Below are 18204 nucleotides of genomic sequence, written 5' to 3' on the forward strand. Positions count from 1 at the left end.
TCCTTTCGTAGGCGCATATTCATCGCGCTTTAAAGGGGCCATTGTTCGCAACCGGGTGTCACATTACACCCGCGTCAAATCCCTGCGCGACGTACATGGGTCACGTAACCGCGGCGTCTCTTTATTCGCCGGTTGCAAAAGTCGGCCTCCGCCGCGCAGGTCGCATTCTTTTCCCCGCAGACAATCGCCGAAGGTCAACGTTTCGATACCAGACCTGCGCGGCGTCATAGAATCAAAGCACTGTTGTTCTCTCGACCCTGCCCACAATGTATGCTCGATCAGTTTCAACGCAAATGCCCGGAGCGGAATTCTTTTTGAGGTAAGGCTCCGATGCAGCTGTCGTGTGTTCGCCCAGAAGGCTCGCGTTCTTCCAAGTTTAGTAGTCAGAGTTATCAAAGCGATCAAAGTTAATCAATAAGCGCAAGGTATAGTCGACATAAAGAAGTTAAATATGGAGAGAATCGAGCGTGCTCTAAAGAACGGAGGTAGCCTAAGAGCGATCAAGAGGAAACTAGGCATAGGCAAAAACCAGATTTATTCGTTAAGAGACAAAGAGGAGATTGTCACTAGCAGTATGGATAAGGTGGCTAAAGCAGCCGAAGAGTTCTACACAATACTGAGCTTATAATATCCCTATTATAGTGAGGAAAGTATTACGCAGAGGCCTAGAATTAACTAAATTGTAATAAGGCCTTCCCTTCAATTGCTAGTCCGCGCCCTCAGTCACAACAAACCGCTGACAGCACTTCTCAGTATAATGCGTCTGTTGATTCCTATAGCGCGACGCTTGCACCAATGCTGATACAGCCTTTATTTTTAATTCTTTTTTAATAAGTCTCACCATAGAAAACAAACAGAACAAACTACCTGTAAATGACACTGGGTAATAGCAAAGCGAATCTGAAGAGGTTTTAGTTACGAACGCAAACGCTTGCTGTGGTCAATTCAGCTAGTCAAAGGCAAAAGAGTCAGCTTCCCCGTAAAACAAAATAATTATAATTTTAATCGACTATAGATATGGCTCTACTAATTATTTTATTAAATATTCATTAGTACACTCTTTCACATCAAAGCCGCACTCTGTATAATGAAACGACGTGATGTTTACGCGCTCCCCCGGAAGCACTTTTTTTTCATTCGAAATCACTAATGGGGTAAAAGAAAAAACTACACTCGCATAATTGATCAAAGTGCTTGCCGATGAAAATAAGAACAAAGAGATTCCACGCATACCTTGCATGCACACGTTCATAACGAATGGGGCAAACATCCTCCGATATTTAACCGCGATAAGCCACTTTAGAAGCGCACAGAGCCGATTTCCGATATTGTCCACAGGATAAGAGCAAGTCCAACTGGACGCATCGTTATTTAAAATGGCAATGCGGGACAGATGGGCATGGATTCGGCTGCATAGGGTTTCTTCTGTAAGACGCGATGTCATAGCCGGCGGTCACAGACCCTGCCTACGCCCAAGCATTATGACAACCTCGAAACTATACGACAACGAAAATGGCGGTCTATTTGCGTAGTTTGGACCAATGAGAATTACGTGCTCTAGCTCTTCGGTTATTACTTCGGTTCCGGTGTTCAGATAGCGATAATAGGTTAATGGCCGTATATACGGAGTTGGTCGTTCTGTACTTTAGATTCCTTGATAGCTGCGAGTCCTCATATACCACTCCTAGCGCAGTGGCGTGGCGCTTAAGCGATGCGCCACGTCCCTGCGATGGCAGGTGCTGCCTCAGTGGAGCTTGCGAGATCCAGGTTGCTCTACCCGAGCGACCTCATGCGGCCAATCATTAATTTAGCTGCCGCTTGCCATGGTGGGCAGGCTGCTAGGTGCATACCAGGCGTCTCAAGGAAGACTATGTAATTTTCAAAAATAGGTATTTTGGGGTAAAAATATAGCTTTTGCGTCGTTGTATTACCAGTGTTAGCGGACACCGGGAAGCCGGTAAATTGTCTTTAACGCGCATTATACGCATTCAATGCGCGTGTATTTGGCATGCATGTATTTTGTCATGATGTGGCCAAAATATTTTGGACCACAGCGCCGAGGGTAATCGCGTTTCAGAAATTCTAAATACTGATATGGCGGTTACTAACGAGGAAAAACGCTAAGGCGCCCGTGTGCTGGGCGATGTCAGTGCACGTTAAAGATCCCCAGGTGGTCGAAATTATTCCGGAGCCCTCCACTACGGCAACTCTTTCTTCCTTTCTTCTTTCACTCCCTCCTTTATCCCTTCCCTTACGGCGCGGTTCAGGTGTCCAAAGATATATGAGACAGATACTGCGCCATTTCTTTTCCCCAAAAACCAATTATATTATTATTATTATTATTATTATTATTATTATTATTATTATTATTATTATTATTATTATTATTATTATTATTATTATTATTATTATTATTATTATTATTACTAACGGCCGGTTACAAATCGCTAATTGCAACGACATGCCTAACTCTAATAGTTAAAAGCTAATTATTGGGTATTAGTTAGCCAGCTTACTAGTAAAAACGATTCACCGGTTTTCTGGTGTCCGCCAACCCTGGCAATACTATGTCGCCAAAGCCATATTTTTACCACCAAAATCTTATTTTTGAAAATTACTTAAACTCTTCCCTGAAACATCCGGTACACATATACACACCTGGCCAGGTTTCCCAAAGTCCGGTGGGCAGCCTGTCACAAAGCAGGCTTCAGACAAACAAACCAACAAGCAAACAAACACACTACGGCTAAATGCGGGGAATGGTGAGCTAGTCGCATGATCCCCCGCTTTGTGCATCAGATGGGAGTGCAACTTTCGTCGGCTTCAATACCCCGCAATGCGTTTATCCGCAGTTCATTTCTCCGCAATGCGTTTATCCGTAGTTCGTTTATCCGCAATGCGTTTATCCGCAGTGCGTTTACCCGCAGTGCGTTTATACGCAGTGCGCTTATGTGTAGTGCAGACCGCAGTGCCTGACGTCAAACGCATTCGAATTGTGCGCCAGATGTCACTGAATTTCGCGTTGTATTGTCCTGGCTGTGGCGTCAAAACTTTAATGCGACATCATGAGAATTGTCTTTCTATCAAAACAGTGCCGATGTTCGAGACGAAATTCGCTGATTGAACGAGGGATGCCATGTGACCTTGTGGCTTCGTCGCAACTTGCCCTGATGAGCCATCCTGATTGGCCGAGAGAGGTCACGTTATATTTTGACGTCATCCCAGCATGCCCACCATATGACAGGTGGAAGCCTGGCCCCTGGATTGCTGGCAATGTAGTATCTAGACAGAAACTTAGATGGTGAACCGAAATCAAAATCTTAAAAAAATCCGATATATGCAAATGTCACAACCGTCACAGCATAGCACGGTTGCAACGAAAACTGCGACAAATATGAAATCTAATGCTATCGCATTCCACTCTTTAGGTGACTTATACGTCCCCATAGAGTGGGCGTACATGTGTACGTGCACGTATCCTTTTTTGCGCACGTATAGACTGGCAGCTGTGGGACTGAAAGGACAGTTTAGCCCACACACACACACAAGTATACGCACATGCACCTACAGATAACGTGTTGTCTTGATAAAAAGAGAGCTACAGCATACCGTTTCCGTGTTTACTTTTCCGCATGCCTGGGCCAGACTGGCGACTGCCATTCATGAGCGGCCATTGGCATTGATGCACTTGTTAACTTCGTGGAGAGTGAGCGCAATCTCGCAAATTGCAGATATTCTGAGATTTTTGTACGAAATTAACTCGTGCCTTTGCAAAACGAAAAGTAAATGGTAAACTCCGCTCTACGATGTTCACATGGCACTCGGCGCACGCTAACTGGCTGTTCGCCGCCGAGTTTAGGCTTAGCGGCTAACCCTTTCTGTTGGGTCCTTCTCACTGTACTAACCGACGAGCTACGCGTGATTGAGATGATAATTCTCAATTACTCTCCGATAACGTGCTTTGTTAGGCCCATACTTCTGCGTTTCCGATAAATGTGTCAACATATGAGATATAAGCTGCTACATATTCGGGTAATGTCAGATACGTCATTTAAAGTAGGGGGCGAACTTTCCTCTTCTGACTATCCACTTTACTGATGTATTACTGGATTAATCTTCCGTTTGCATAATACGTGGACACGTTGGCACGTCTTATCAGCAGGAGTTGTAGAACAGAAAGATACCTTAATTTTTAATCGAACGCTTGTGCTTAGGAAGGCCGGAATCAATTAGCTTCTGTACAGCGAATGTTCAAGAAGTAACAAACAGTGCATAAAGCCTGGTATAAAAGATCGCATTTGGTGATATAAAGTTGCACCTGGAAGTCACACTAGGGACAGAATTTGCAAATAACGTGCTGCCTGCTTGCGATATTAACCAAGTACATACTTTGACACATGATCCAGTAACAAAGCCCACAATGCACGAAATGTGGATAACATGAAGTATGGTACAAGCGCAAGTTTCTACAAGAAAGTCCACGATTCGACGTCGACGTTGAGGGTGCCTCTATTTCTGTTTCTATGTATTTTAACTGGTTTCAAAAAGAAATACCCAGCCCTATATGTCGCAGCCATGGCCAAATCATGGTATACTCCTACTGTAGTACGCGCAGCCACTACATTTTATTTATGTGCACATACTGATGATTCCACATTGAATACAAAAAAAAATCACTTGGTGCATGACAGCGGTATCCGCATAGAGAGCGGGAAGGAGGGGGCGGTCGTAAGTAGAGAGAGCGGTTTCATGTCGCATGGCGCTAGATTTCTTTTTCTTTTTATGCTAACCTACTCTGCGGGTAAACCATTTATTCGCTCAAGAAAATCGTTCTTGCATAACTAATGTTGTGTCTCGCGTTACTGGATGCAGCCTTATATTATTTATTGTTCCCAAATCCTGTCATCCAGGCGCAGATTATTCGCTTTATTCGCCCCCGCCGTATTTTTACGGTGCTTAGTGGCGCAAGCGCAGTCGGTTCTTCGACACGCGGTAATGTGCACTACAACAAAGTAACCTTGTGATGTACGTCTCTAAATTGCACAATAAGTTTGTTTATTGACCGACTGCAAGAGCTGTTCTAACGATACATTTCTTGTTTGAACTTCCTGTGCATGCCATAATCATTACAAGGCATTTTAGTAAAAGATGCTCCGCTCATTGTTCGCCAGGACGGCACAACGAGCATGTTGTTAGCCGCTGTGATGATCAAGCGAACCTCACAATATAACGACCCACAAAAACAGCAGCTCGCTATCCCTCTCGGCGTCCGCAAAGCACGCACAGTAGCGGTGAAAGAAACCGCGAAAGCTTATTTCTGCGCATGACGCCCGCATTAAAAACACGAGCACAATGATCCAACCACGCTCAGTTGTGCGCCCACGGAAGCGCTCGGTACAGTCTCTGTAAAAGCTCTGTTTACGCAGCGATAAGCCAAGGACGACAGCAAAGCGAATTCATTCGTGTGTCGCTTATTCTGCAGCCGCTATCGGTTAGCAGATTTTAATCCTGCTTCATAACTTTATTTCAACACTAATCAAGCATGCCTGGGTTGCGCAAAGGCGTGTGCCAACGTTGCTGCACGTGTAACGAAGTAAGCCGTACATATTGTATTTAATTTAAGGGAAACAAAATTGCAGGAAAACCAGCGAACCGCTCAGAGCAACCGCTCCGTAAAAATTCCTCCCTACCGATTCCTCTTTCAAATGATGACGAATTACTGCGGCCTTTCTCTTCTGTTCATCTTAAAGGAGCTCCTAGAATATCATGCACTCTTTCGAGGCTATCTTCTCATTTTAATGCGCTGGAATTAGAGCCTCCATCAGCGCAAAAAGTGCCCGGTGTTGGCGGAGGCGTGCGAAGCCTCGGGAGAAAGGAGACAATGTAAATAGATGGAAAGAGCAAGAGGAAAGTGGAGAGGGTGAGTCAGTGGGAGGCGACTCTTAATGGTGAGAGGGTACGGCGTGACGCACTGCGATAGCTGGCTAGAATCGGGCCAGTGAAGAGGGGATCCGGCGTGTCCAACGGTGATGGATGGACTGGATCACGCTATCCGCCAGTGTGGGAGGAGCGCTAATGCTAACGCATACTCTGCGGTATGAATCGCATGGACAGATATGAACCATGTTTACTTGAATACGACAGAAGTCGACTCGAGTCCACTTTTTGAAGGAAAGAGCAAAAACATTGCAGAAGAGAGTAGGGGACGAGTCGTGTCTTTCCTTCTGAAAACCCGCTCTTTCCCTCGAAAAATCGACTCGAGCCGCATTCTGTCGCATTCATGCAAACGCGGTCAGTGCTTGCGCACATAATTCGCATTCTCCCGAGCTACCCAAATCGATAATCATTCTTTTCTCTTCTGATCCTTCTTCCTGTTCCTCTTTTCCAAGCTGACCTAGGCATGATGAATGAATTATTCTTCTGCCTATGCGGAGCAGTGTTCAGTGTTCGCTGTACGGGGCTATGTATGCAATGTGCACCTGTAAAGACATGAATGCACTTAAATGTTTTCCAGGTAAGCTGTGCTGTACGGACCCGAAAGTGTTGGTGTGAAAATTTCGCATGAATGCAATTGGCATTTTGTTTCCTCTGCAGTCCAAAAGGCGATACAAAATTCTTCGCTCCACTTGTTACGGCTGATCTTCAAAATTTCCGCATTCGCGAGCACACAACGATGCAGAACTTTTAACATCTCCTTCCAGGATGTTATGTGCTTTGCATAGTGTAATCAGACACTTGCACTCCGCTAAACCAACTTTACCTATTCGCACCGCGGAGCTCGTGCCACGCGAACTGTACATACAGCCCGCACGACTAACGTGCGACGGGGTAAACTATACGTTTGCTGTCATGCATCAGTAAGACATTAAAGAATATCGGACAAAGTTTAAATCCCGCGCCACTACTAGCATGCCGATATCGTGCTCTGAGTTAGTAACTAATCCTTACATCACAGAAAGCTCTTCTATAGTATTAAAGCCCATACTCGGTACTTTCGACCCTATGCTGCAGTCTCCTTTGCAACGGGATGGAAAGATTTGTGTATCTAGTCCAATATGAAGGATTTCACACTGTCCAGACTAATATCGCAGAATCCTCATGTGCAGTGCCCTTCAATGCAGAGCTAGGCGTTCCTTATAGGGTCCTGAGTAAGCTTCTGAAACCTGTTCCTGGATAAGCTTCCAAGTCTTGATGACATGCACCAGAGACACATACAGAAACTATAGGTTCCAAAGACGAAACGTCAGTAGCGTTCCTCTGTGTCCGTGTCGCGTTTTTCGTCAAAACCTAGCGCATTGCGAAATAGTAATTAGCATGCAACTCCAGCCAGTCTCGGCCATAGCTTAGTTGAAGAATCTACAGCCTGCTAATGTACACGCGTTGTTATGATTTTGTTTTCCTAAAAAAAAAATATCAGCGCCACACATACAGAATCGAAAGACAAAGAACTTTATGACCGTTGTCTCTTGTATTTTAGTCCTGTCCATGTTGCGCTCATATAGTGCGATATCTTCAGTTCCAACTAGCTCAATTAGTACTGTCTGGTGTATTAGAACCGCCGCTTTATTCCCGTTAATATTACTCATGTCAATCAGGCTCTCTTTAAATCTGACTTTTCTTATATTTAACATGATTTCTGGACCCCTTCGTTTTTGTATTATTGCTATTAAAGCGCATAAGTGCATATACTTCAAGTATGAAGAGAGAAAATTTCCGTTACTCATTGCATCGACGTCACCCTTTCTCACATCAGCAGGGACTGTTCATCAAGACCCGAGACACCGGTGATATGGAAGGGTGGCCATCCGGGCGGGAGGCGGCCGTTCCCCTCCTGGCCATCGCAGTGCTCCTGGCGAGTGCGTCGTGCGGAGCGAGTGGAATATCGTCGTCCACCGGCTCGGGCACCAAGAAGACAGAGATCTGGCAGATCGACCTGCTGCCTGGCAACGGAGGCGGCAACGGCGCTGGCTTCGGGCCAGTTGCGCCACCGCCCCCGCCGCCACCGCCACCACCACCACTCGGTCACCACCACGTCCTCCACTCTTTACCAGCGAACCACAGGGGTGGAAACGGTGGTGGACTCCACGGCGCAGGGCTGCATACGTTCTCGTCGGGTGGTGGCGGCTCCTTTGAACAGCCGCTGCCCATCCACACCATAATGCACACGCCGTTGCAAGTCGTAAGTCGAGAACTTTTTTCTTAATCCCTTTTAGTATTGCAGCTCGACCGCTTTTAGTGAGACGGAGGTCTACCAGAACGCATGATACTGTCTCCGTAATAGTGGCGGTAGCAGAAAGTCATTGGTATTATAAGTAATAAGTCTGTCATCACCCACAACTCGGTGATGTTCGCCCCTTCTGTGGTCATGTGATTGCTTTATGATCACTGATCGGAGAGTTTTCGTGTTCACCTGCTTTACAGACACTGCAGTTCAGTGGTCTGGGATATAGTCTAACCAGTGGAGGAGTTTTTCAGATAGTAGTGAAAGTGATAGTCACACAACACTGTCGTTTCTTCGCCCTATGAGAAAAGAAAAGACTATGGACGTTTGTTTTTTTTTTAGTTTTCTTTTGCGTTTTCCCTCAACAGCGTCAGCGGAGTGTTAACAACAAAATAGTGTAGACACTAACGAGCAACACCTCGCGAGTCGGTTGCTGAGACCGGCGACCGAATTTTTCATCATCAGTACCTGCAGCCGATTTTCGATCATCATCGACAGCAGCTTCAGCTTATGGGCCCATCAGAAGTGCCTCATTCCAGCGGACAAGAAATGCAAGAGAGTAGTCTTCTAAGCTTAGTTTTCGGCCCCCTTGGAATACCAACTCCGGGAAGTTCAAATCAATACGGAGTCGTACGTTATGACTATATGTTTGAAAGGGATGGAGCTCATTTGGTAGGTTCTCTCAGATGGTCAATGGCAGTTTGCCGACATTCTTCAAGAGAAAAGTATTAACAGCTGTATCTCAACGGTACTCAGCCTTTCGGGACAGAAACGTGAAGGCTTACGAAAACCAGAGTGGTTCAGGGAGCAAAACATCCTAGTAGAAGTGAAGATAAAGAAATAGACTTGCACACGGCATGCAATGAGAAGGCAAGATAACCACTGCTCCGTAAGGGTAGCGGATTGGATTCCAAGAGAAAGCAAGCGTAGCAGGGGCGGCAGAAAGTTAGGTGATAGGGAATAACGTGGCCGCAGCTGGCACAGGACAGGGTTAATTGGAGAGACACGTGATAGGCCTTTGACCTGCAGTGAGCGTAGTTCGGCTGATGATATTGTCACGCTGCGCCGAAGAAACAACGACACGCCTCCTTACCTTCATAAAGCTTTATTAAGCGGAAATTAATTTACATTCTTCAAATTCCCCAGTCTTCAGGAAGGAAAAAAAAGGGGGAAGTATTGTTTTCTATTGCCGCGAACGAGATTAGTTATACAGCATAATATGCCCTAGCGGGTAGTAATCTCGACAACGCTCTCATACTAGCCGGAAGCAGTGGTGGCATGCAGATAGTTGAAGCACCTCGAATTAATAGCAAACTGCTGACACGATTAACTTGTCTCTGCAAAAAAAAAAAAAAGAAGAACTCGGTTATGGAGACAATGCCAAAACGGTTGGCTACCGTTGAAAACAGAACGGCTGTGGCTCACTTCTGGTAATTGTTTAATAGAGCGGACCGTCACGCGCTTTAGCAAATTAATTCAGTGGTTATTGCGAACGTTTAAAGACAACCCATAACTAAATCAGTACTTGAACCCTTTGAGGTGCCGTCGCAAGCGCGTTCTGACTCTGTCTCTGATAACAAAAGGGTAAAAATGCCAACAGCCCCGCATTGGTATTCCTTGGAGCGTCCATTCACTGGCAGTTTTTTTTTTGTGTGTGCTAAAATTGGCATCGAAACTTAAGCTGAGAAATTTTCCACGCTCAGTGGATTCTTTAACAGGTGTCAGGAAGAGCAAGAAAAGTACAGGGCCTGTTTTCACTGCTGAACGAATTTTCTAGTCGGTAGAGTGGAACAGATGGAGCCTTGCACAGCGAGAGAACGCTTATATCAAACGAGGCAGCACACTCAATAAGAGACTCGAGCACCATCGCTCTGCTGTCCACTGGTTCCACTCCTTCAATATAATTCAGCCAGGTGTCGCGAACGTTTATACGATACGAGATACTGAGGCTTCTAACATAGCTGAAGTGGTCCAAGCACTATGCCAAGTGAACAACCGATTCTTGTAGCAAAAGAGTTTATCACATGGCGAATTCGAAGTACACGAGGGGTGTTCCAGTAGAAAAATTGTTTATAATACCCTGGGACCACCACACCATTCAAAAATTGGAAGGGACGCTTAAGCTCCGCATTAAGGGAATGACGCCATAGCATAATGGGTCAATTCACTTATATGCAGAATTGGCCATTCTCTACTTTACATTCATAGATCCCTGGAGAGTCTTATTCACACCGCTCCTGTAGCCGTGGTGTAGCGGTTGAGCGATGCGCCGCTGCCCTGAGATGGCAGGTGCTGCCACCGGTGGGGCTTGTACGACCAAGGTTGCTCGGCTCGAGCAACCTCTAGCGACCAATCATTAATTTAACCTCCATCTGCTACGGTGAGCAGTTTGGTCACAATCCGGTGGGCAGGTTGTGACGACGCTACAAGGTTACGTGACCTAGGTGGCCCACCTGCCTTCTAGGTTGCTTCTCTGGAGATTTTACATAGATTTATCGCCCATGGTCAAAGACGCCGCCGACGCCGGATTTTCTACGACACGAGCCCCTTAACGCTGCAGCGTTAATAAAGCGACTCATTTTTAAATAACACTCCTTCACGTGACTCCTCTGTCAAATCGATTGGAGAGTGGTATCGGGTGAGTGAAACTATATAGTGTGCTTTATTAATGAGGATATATTTTTTTACCCTGCAACCCCCTGCTTTAACATCTACGGGTGCTGTGGGATAATGTCTGCATAAAAATAAAAAATTACAGCAGTTCATGGGGGTAATAGTTCGCATGCCGTGAGGAAGCCTAACTATTTCATCTTGCCCCTTTCCCACCCACCGACCGGGACGCAGGAGCAAGGGCCCCGCTGGCCATCGAGCTCTTCTGACTGCGCCATGTCCTCCAACGAGATGGCGGCCCTGGCACCGTTCGTCACTCTGGTCGTGGGGCTGGCGGTGGCACTGCCCATGCTCATCATCCTGTTCATCGCTAAGATGTACCTGTGGACGCAGCTGACGGGTGGCGCCAACGGCCCCCAGACGGTCACCACGAGCGTCGGAGGCGGCAAGGAGGAGGTGCTCGCACGGCGGCTGGCGGACGCACTGCCCGCGTTCCAGAACGCCATTGGCAAATACGTCTTCGACGGCCGGTCCGTCGGAGCCCCCAAGAACGTGACCACTAAACCCATGTAGACATGTTTTGTCTCTGCAGTCTCACTTTTCTCCTGAATTCGTAGTTTGGCGTCAAAACGATGGCGCATTAACACGCGTTTCCTTGTGCGGTTTATCTCGCCCGACTAGTTTCTGGTTAGTCCTAGCTAGCCACTGTTTTATGAACAGTCAACAAAGCCTTGAACAGAGCAGTGCTGAGCTTTGCTCAGCTCTTCAAGGCAGCGAGATAAGATCAGTGAAGAGAGACAACAATGATTCGCTCCTGAATATTTGAAACATCTGAGAAAAAAAAGAGGGTGGGGGGTTAGGCTATCTCCACGCAATCATCTGCGGGTCCTTGTGGCCAGCCGCAAATCTAGCTGTCCTGGCCATAGATAAAGTGACTGCTCTTCAAGTGAAATCAAAAGTCACATTTAATGCGTAGTATTTGTCTCAGTATAGGTGATGGGGACAATATTCAATGTCTTTTCGTTTGGCCTCTTTCGTTAAGTCTCGCCCCCACAGTTTCAGCACGCATAGAGGTCGGGCAGCCGACCATGCTAAGTTGGTATATGCGGCCTGCCGTCTGAATGTCGATGGTTTCCAAGAAGGACTGGAACTGGTTTCCAAGAAGGAAATTAAATTAAGAAAGTTCCAGACTACCCTGAATAAAATCCTTCAGAGAGCCATTCCTGGAAATAAAAAAATGCTCAACATATGTCAGTAGGAAGGAAGAATGCGACACGGAACCGGCTCAGTGCGGAGAAGACGGAAGATTTCTCCTTGCGCAGGATAGGACCCAGCGGCAACATCCGCTCCGGGGTATTAGTATAACCAGGCGATGGTAATATGGTCTGCTACTCTACCCCCCTTCGCCCTCCTATCCCCTATCCTCATGTCGCTGCTTGTCGAAAGGTAATCCGCCAGCGAGCAAAAAGCTCGCGCTCGCGTGATATTTCCCTCGCCGGCAACTCCTAATCGAGCGACGTATTCGTCCTTGGCCCGTGTCGCCGTTGGTAAAACGCGAGGCGAGAATAATGCGCCCGCCCTCCATGGCATATTCCGCTGCCCTGCACGCATCTGGGACAAAGTGGCAGCCGTGGCAAAAACGCCTATACTTAGAGCAATACGCCGGCATTCTCCCTGCGGCTGAGAGGAACGTGAGCCCAGAGTGTCGGCTGGGTGCGAGCTAGTTGGAGATGTACACTAAAGTGCATTTTGGTGCCCAGCATAGTAGCTTTTCTTTTCCCCGAAGGTTAAAAAGGAATGAAACACGTATTGGCGCACAGTACCAACTGCTACTCTGTCCAGCGTCGGCCCGGATGAAGAGGAATGGCTAATCGACCGGGCGTACAGAAAATCTGCGGCTAATGAAACCCTAGAATTGAGCTGCACCCAGAGAGGTCGCCAAAAACAATACAGGAAATAAAAAGGGTATTGTTATTACTACTACTACTGAGCTTTTATTCGTCATACGGAGGAAATGATGTGCACGAAAGAAAACAAAAGGCAAATATTTTTGCTTCGCAAATATATTTTGATCGACGCTGACAAAAAGGGTCGTTCGCTTCGGTCTGAGGAGGATAGTCTTCTTCACAGATAGTTTATTTAGCTATGCACCCGGGTATTGTCTATGTATAGACTTCGTCAACGTCTTTGTCAGCTTCTTCCGAAAGTGCCACGTACTTTAGCAGCGTGCGTGCGTGTCCGTGCGCGTGTGCGTGCGTGCGCGCGCACACTTTTCTTTTTTTTAAGGCGCACGAAACCTACGCGACACGTTGCTAAGCTAGCCGAGTCTTCTTTTTTTCTGGAAAAAAGTAAGCAACATAAAATTTTCGGGGATTAAAACTTGTGTCCCTCTCTTTTAAACTTGAGTATGAAGATTTACGAGGCGGAAATTCCGTATTTTATCAGCAGCACGACGTTTCTATTATATTGCATCAACAAGAAAGTGAACAAATGGGTACACTGCACAAATTGCTCTGCACAATCTAGGTTATCTGCGCTAATCCCTCAAGGCGGACAACTGAAAGCATTTGACAGATAAGAAATTTTGCCAGTTGTGTTTGGCCGTCCTGATTACCTTCCCCTCATGTGGACGCAATGGAAACGTGCCGACAGTTCAGCGCATATGCGCGTAAACTTGCTTCTTGTGTAGTGCTTACGTTGCCTTCATTTTGTTCGCGACGTGCCTTTCCACACGCCTTCAATTTTAATGCCAGAAGCACCTATGACGGAATAGTTTCCTTATCTACACTGCAGGCGTGCTGGAGGGTGAATTCTTTTATTACATATCTCAAAGTGCATAAGCACCTTTTATCGTTTCCTGACGGAGCGCAGGAGGGAATTACCGCCGAGACCTTAATTACGCTCCGGGGAACAACTTTAGCACAACGCAATCAATTATTCATGGCTTTTCGTGTACGGTAGAAACTCTTTCGTAGTCGAATAAAGCGTGTTCTGAAGCCACGAGGACCAGCTGCCGCTCCATGTCTAGAAGTCTTTGAAGATAGCGGCAAAACAATGGCCTGACTAGGCAACACAGCGTGGGGTGGTCCTCTGCACTGTCGGCAGTGACGTATGTGATGCACTGGACTGGGTTTTCACGAAGCGCTCCAGAAATGAAGCACATTTTTTTTTCTTCTTTATGCGTTCAACCTTGAAGTTCCCACAAGCGAACCTTAAGAGAAGAAACAAACGGTGGGTTCTATCCGCACTGATCAACACTCAATACCGACTGGTTTTCGAAGAGCTAGCCAAGTCCTCATCTACGAAACAGGCACCGTCTTGCCCTCGCACCTAATGTGCCCGTGCGCTGTACAGCTCACCATCATGCCACGACAGGCACGCATAAACGATCGCTTTCGCTATAGATGACTCATGTTGCAGCATACCGAAGTCGCAGCAACGGTAACCGAATCTCAGCTTGCGGTCAACTTCGGATTCCCAGACTGTAAAAGAGATACTTCCATCCCCCACCTGCTGATGAGCTGTCCAGGGCAAGAGGGCATCCACAGCAAACATCGGAAAACGGCGGCAAGGCACGTCATTAATTTCCCTCCTGCGAAAAATTACCAGTCACTCAGGCCAAGAAAGATATGCCTCGCGCTTTTTCTAGGAAACATAAAAATTCGCAGGGATACCTAATTTCATTTATGTGTTGGCAATGGGATAGCATTAGCACCTGTTGATGCCTCTACCGGAAGCTTTACTGGAAGTGATGTAACCAGTGGTCTGGTGAGGTCACTTCGCTTCATTCAATGGGAATGCTCCGGTATGGTGAAGTCACTCCCCTCTAGCCAATGGAAATGCTCTAGTCTGGCGACGTCGCTTTTCTCTAGCCAATGGGCGAATTTTATCTCGGACGACGAATTTTCGTCCCATAGGTCTTCCAATCGTATGGCATTAATAATGTCTTGACTTCGAGGGTGGTTCCCTTTAATTCCGAATTCAAGCGCTGGCTGCAATCACCCGCGCACGGCGGACCACCCGGGCTGGTAACCCGGGCAAAGGCAGAGGCTGCCGGTATTGCCACTAGGCTCTTCGGGATTGACGATGGGCGGCTGAAGGGCAGCCAAGGTAGATGTATACTGGTAGCGAAGGCTCCATAGACGCCCATTGGTCCAAAAAATGGCGGCTCGTGGGCACTCCAGCGCCCCCTGGATTTTGGGGGGCAAACTACGCAAACGTGACGTAGAATGACGTCACGCATACGTATGCTTTTGGCGCGAATTATAAAGCGGTCTTTCTGTAGAATCCGCGTTTTCGAGCCCGTACCTCTCGAAGGTTGCTGCCTTTCAGCGCGCCCCAACCTTTGCCAGTCAAATGTGCTCGAGTTCCTGCTAGTTATGGCCTTGTTAATGTGCAATTGGGAACGCAATGAAAGTGACTGGTAAAGGAGGGGCAGCATAGAAAGGCAGCAACACTTCCAAACACTGGCTAAGCATGCATGATTCGTAGTGCAAATACTGGTGCTAGTACTTTTGAGAGCTTTTGAGTACAGCAAGGTATGATGCAAGGTATGATGCACAAAGCACTGGCTCAAGTGCACAGTTCGCAATAGAGTGTACGGCAAGTATGGTTTTCATAGTTTCATATTCATTGTTTATTGCAGCAACCAAACAAATACAGTCACAAAGCACACCCTTGGCACACAAACAAAAAACACATGTCACAGGCAGCACAAGCAGTATTGTTTAAGTTGGCTAATCATCTCAATAGTAACAGTGCAGAAGGAGAAAGCCCTGAAGTGCCACGAACGTTGTCAGTTAGGAAATTGAAAAGTATAGAAAACAATGCTACGACAGCTTCAATTGAAGCAAACATAACATGACATAAGTAGGCGCATCAACACAGACCATAGAGCACACTGGGATTATTCTTCACATTTAATTTCTTCAGCTGAAAGAATATAGCAGGTGCGTTTACATCTGCAAGGCAATGTTAAAGCCAGCTTTAGCGCCCTCAAACGTGCTCAACGTAGGAGCAAATACCATACATTGAAAAAGACATGAAGCCAAGTACGCACGAACGGGTTACAGCTATGAAACACGAGCGAACAGCCCGGCGAAACCATATCGAAGCTATCGCGCATACCTAGAGCAGACGACACACCTGTGAAAGTCCAGCGGGAATCGGTGTAGCGTGACACCAATGGTACTATCCACGCTGTCGCAGTGTTCCGCCTTGGTGTACCACGGAGCATCGTTTCTTCACATGCCGCAAGCTCATCTTGAAATGAAGCGCTAAGCGCTTCGAAAGAAGAGCGCGAAGCGTGCAAAGACGGAAAAAGGCTTCGCACTGGCCGCACGCCGAAGGAAACGACAAAACCGAGAAAACTGCCGCAGCGGTGCAGCGGGGTGCAAATCTTACCGAACGGTGACAAAGAAGCGACGTGCAAGGACGACGAAAACTTCGCAAAAGGAGCATTTTGAGACCGGCGAGCTAAATTTATACGCTTTACCAGGCGTGTCATCGCAGACAGCTGGCGATAAGAAATCGCCACTGTGGCCGGGTTAGCCGGGTATCGAAACAAGGCCTGCAAAGACGCGCTGTAATGCACCGCACACTCATGAATAGGGGGCAGGTCAAGAGTGTTGCAAAAATACAAAATTTGCCAGGTTTTAATAAAATGACTTGCCTCTTTCATAAAACAAGGTGCTAATATATTTTTTCTTTTCTATTGGCAGATTACATTCCAATTTTGTAGTTTTATCATTTATTTATATGAGTGTTTTGCCCCCCCCATCCTCTGGTTGTGCTGCAGTCGCGCTAAACCACTTTTCGGCCCAGCCTTCGCCACCACTATAAATCCGCCTTGGGGCAGCCGCGTATTCCCAGACCATGTGGTAGAGGGTATGGGGGCCGGAGCAAAAGCCAAAGGGTTTAGCGGCTGCCGATAGCCTCGGTTTCATGCAGGCGTGTTACTATCCCTACGTCTCCTCACTTGCCAAAAATTAGGTTAAAGCGTATTGTCTTCCAATAAATATGTGCATATTAATTGATTATCTCGCGTTGCTTACTGCTCACAACACAATATGCTTTAGCATGCCTGCCGAGATCAATTGCGCTTTTATCGCACGCTTACCTGACCATCGTTCACAATGTTATCCTGAAAGACGGAGCAGGTAAGTATAAAAAGCAAAGCGCAAGAAAGTGCAATATCATTATTGTCCTCGGATGCTCAGCGTCCCACAGTGTGTCGCGAAACAAATATGCACCCGTGTATTAACCACTGTGTAAGCGTGTTATCTCGCCACTCCAGGACACACTCTCCCCAGACAGTCGCAAAAAAAAAAAAGAACAGATCAAAATGCATACCGCGATATCAACTATGGACAAGCACGTGGTTGCGCTGAAGGTGCGCCGTTTCCCCACAGAAATAACTGGACAGCAGTGCGTAGTTCAGACAGCGGCCGCAAATTTGAAAACATGACAAAACAGCGTGTTTAAACGGGACGTAAGATGAAGCTGACAGCGCAGGGCCCCGTACTGCCACACCATACTACCACAAATTGCATGGCGTCGTTACTTAAAAACACTACGCACAACTCACAGTTAGTGAGGCCCAGCCCAGGTTCTGGAAGCGAAATCAAGAAAGCTATTCTTATAAAAAGATAGCGTACTGGTACTTCCCTGCCGTTAGCTTGCTTGTTCCGGACAAACATGCCATCGACGCCATAGACTGCATGCTGAGACCTTGATAATTAAGCTTACCGCGGTTTCCATTTTAAGCCCAATTTTACTTCAATCTACTCACCTTAAAGAGCCCTTCCGGGGGTATTACGTATATACGGGGTGGGTTAACATATTCATCAACAAGTACAAGTCATTTCCATGAAATATAACTCAAAATACAGACCGGTGCGTGATAACAGCGATATCGGTGGGGAGGGCATTCCAGTCCACAACAGTTCGGGGAAAAAAGGAGCCTGAAAAAGTTGCAGTACGGGACACAGGGCGGGCAATCTGAAACGGATGGGCAGTGCGGTGAGATATGCGGTTCGGATGAGTAATGTTAGGGTGGTTGATTTAGAGAGCTATGGAAAAACTTGTGAAGCAAACAGAGGCTGGCGATGCGGCGGCGGGCTGCGAGGCGTTCAAGACCGGAATTCGTCTTTAGAGCGGAAACGCTGCTGATATATGAATATGCAGAGTCAACGAAACGGACTTCGTGGTTTTGAACTGATTCGAGTGCATTTGTTAGGTATACATGGTGTGGGCTCCAGATGGGGTTGGCGTACTCAAGTTTGGGGCTGATGAGGGTTTTATAAGCGAGAAGCTTCACGTGTTGCGGCGCATGACGATGATGATGTTTCATGAATCGTAGGGATCTGTTAGAA

General features: G+C 46.9%; 1 protein-coding gene across 1 annotated transcript; it reads left to right on the top strand.

Annotated features, from left to right (window-relative positions):
* Positions 1-205: 205 nt before the first annotated feature.
* Positions 206-12808, top strand: LOC144130431 (uncharacterized). Its single transcript, XM_077664352.1, has 3 exons — positions 206-319; positions 7754-8179; positions 11066-12808. Exons 2-3 carry the CDS (start codon positions 7790-7792, stop codon positions 11402-11404), a joined length of 729 nt encoding a protein of 242 aa, XP_077520478.1. The 5' UTR covers positions 206-319; positions 7754-7789; the 3' UTR covers positions 11405-12808.
* Positions 12809-18204: the final 5396 nt, after the last annotated feature.

This window comes from Amblyomma americanum, chromosome 4, assembly GCF_052857255.1.
Source record: "Amblyomma americanum isolate KBUSLIRL-KWMA chromosome 4, ASM5285725v1, whole genome shotgun sequence".
In the NCBI taxonomy this organism is placed as follows: Eukaryota; Metazoa; Arthropoda; class Arachnida; order Ixodida; family Ixodidae; genus Amblyomma; species Amblyomma americanum.

Excerpts from the sequence above, each read along its gene's own strand:
- LOC144130431 (XM_077664352.1), top strand. The coding sequence starts at position 7,790 with ATGGAAGGGTGGCCATCCGGGCGGGAGGCGGCCGTTCCCCTCCTGGCC. Across the intron at positions 8,180-11,065 it reads TGCACACGCCGTTGCAAGTC|GAGCAAGGGCCCCGCTGGCC; the intron begins GTAAGTCGAGAA and ends ACCGGGACGCAG.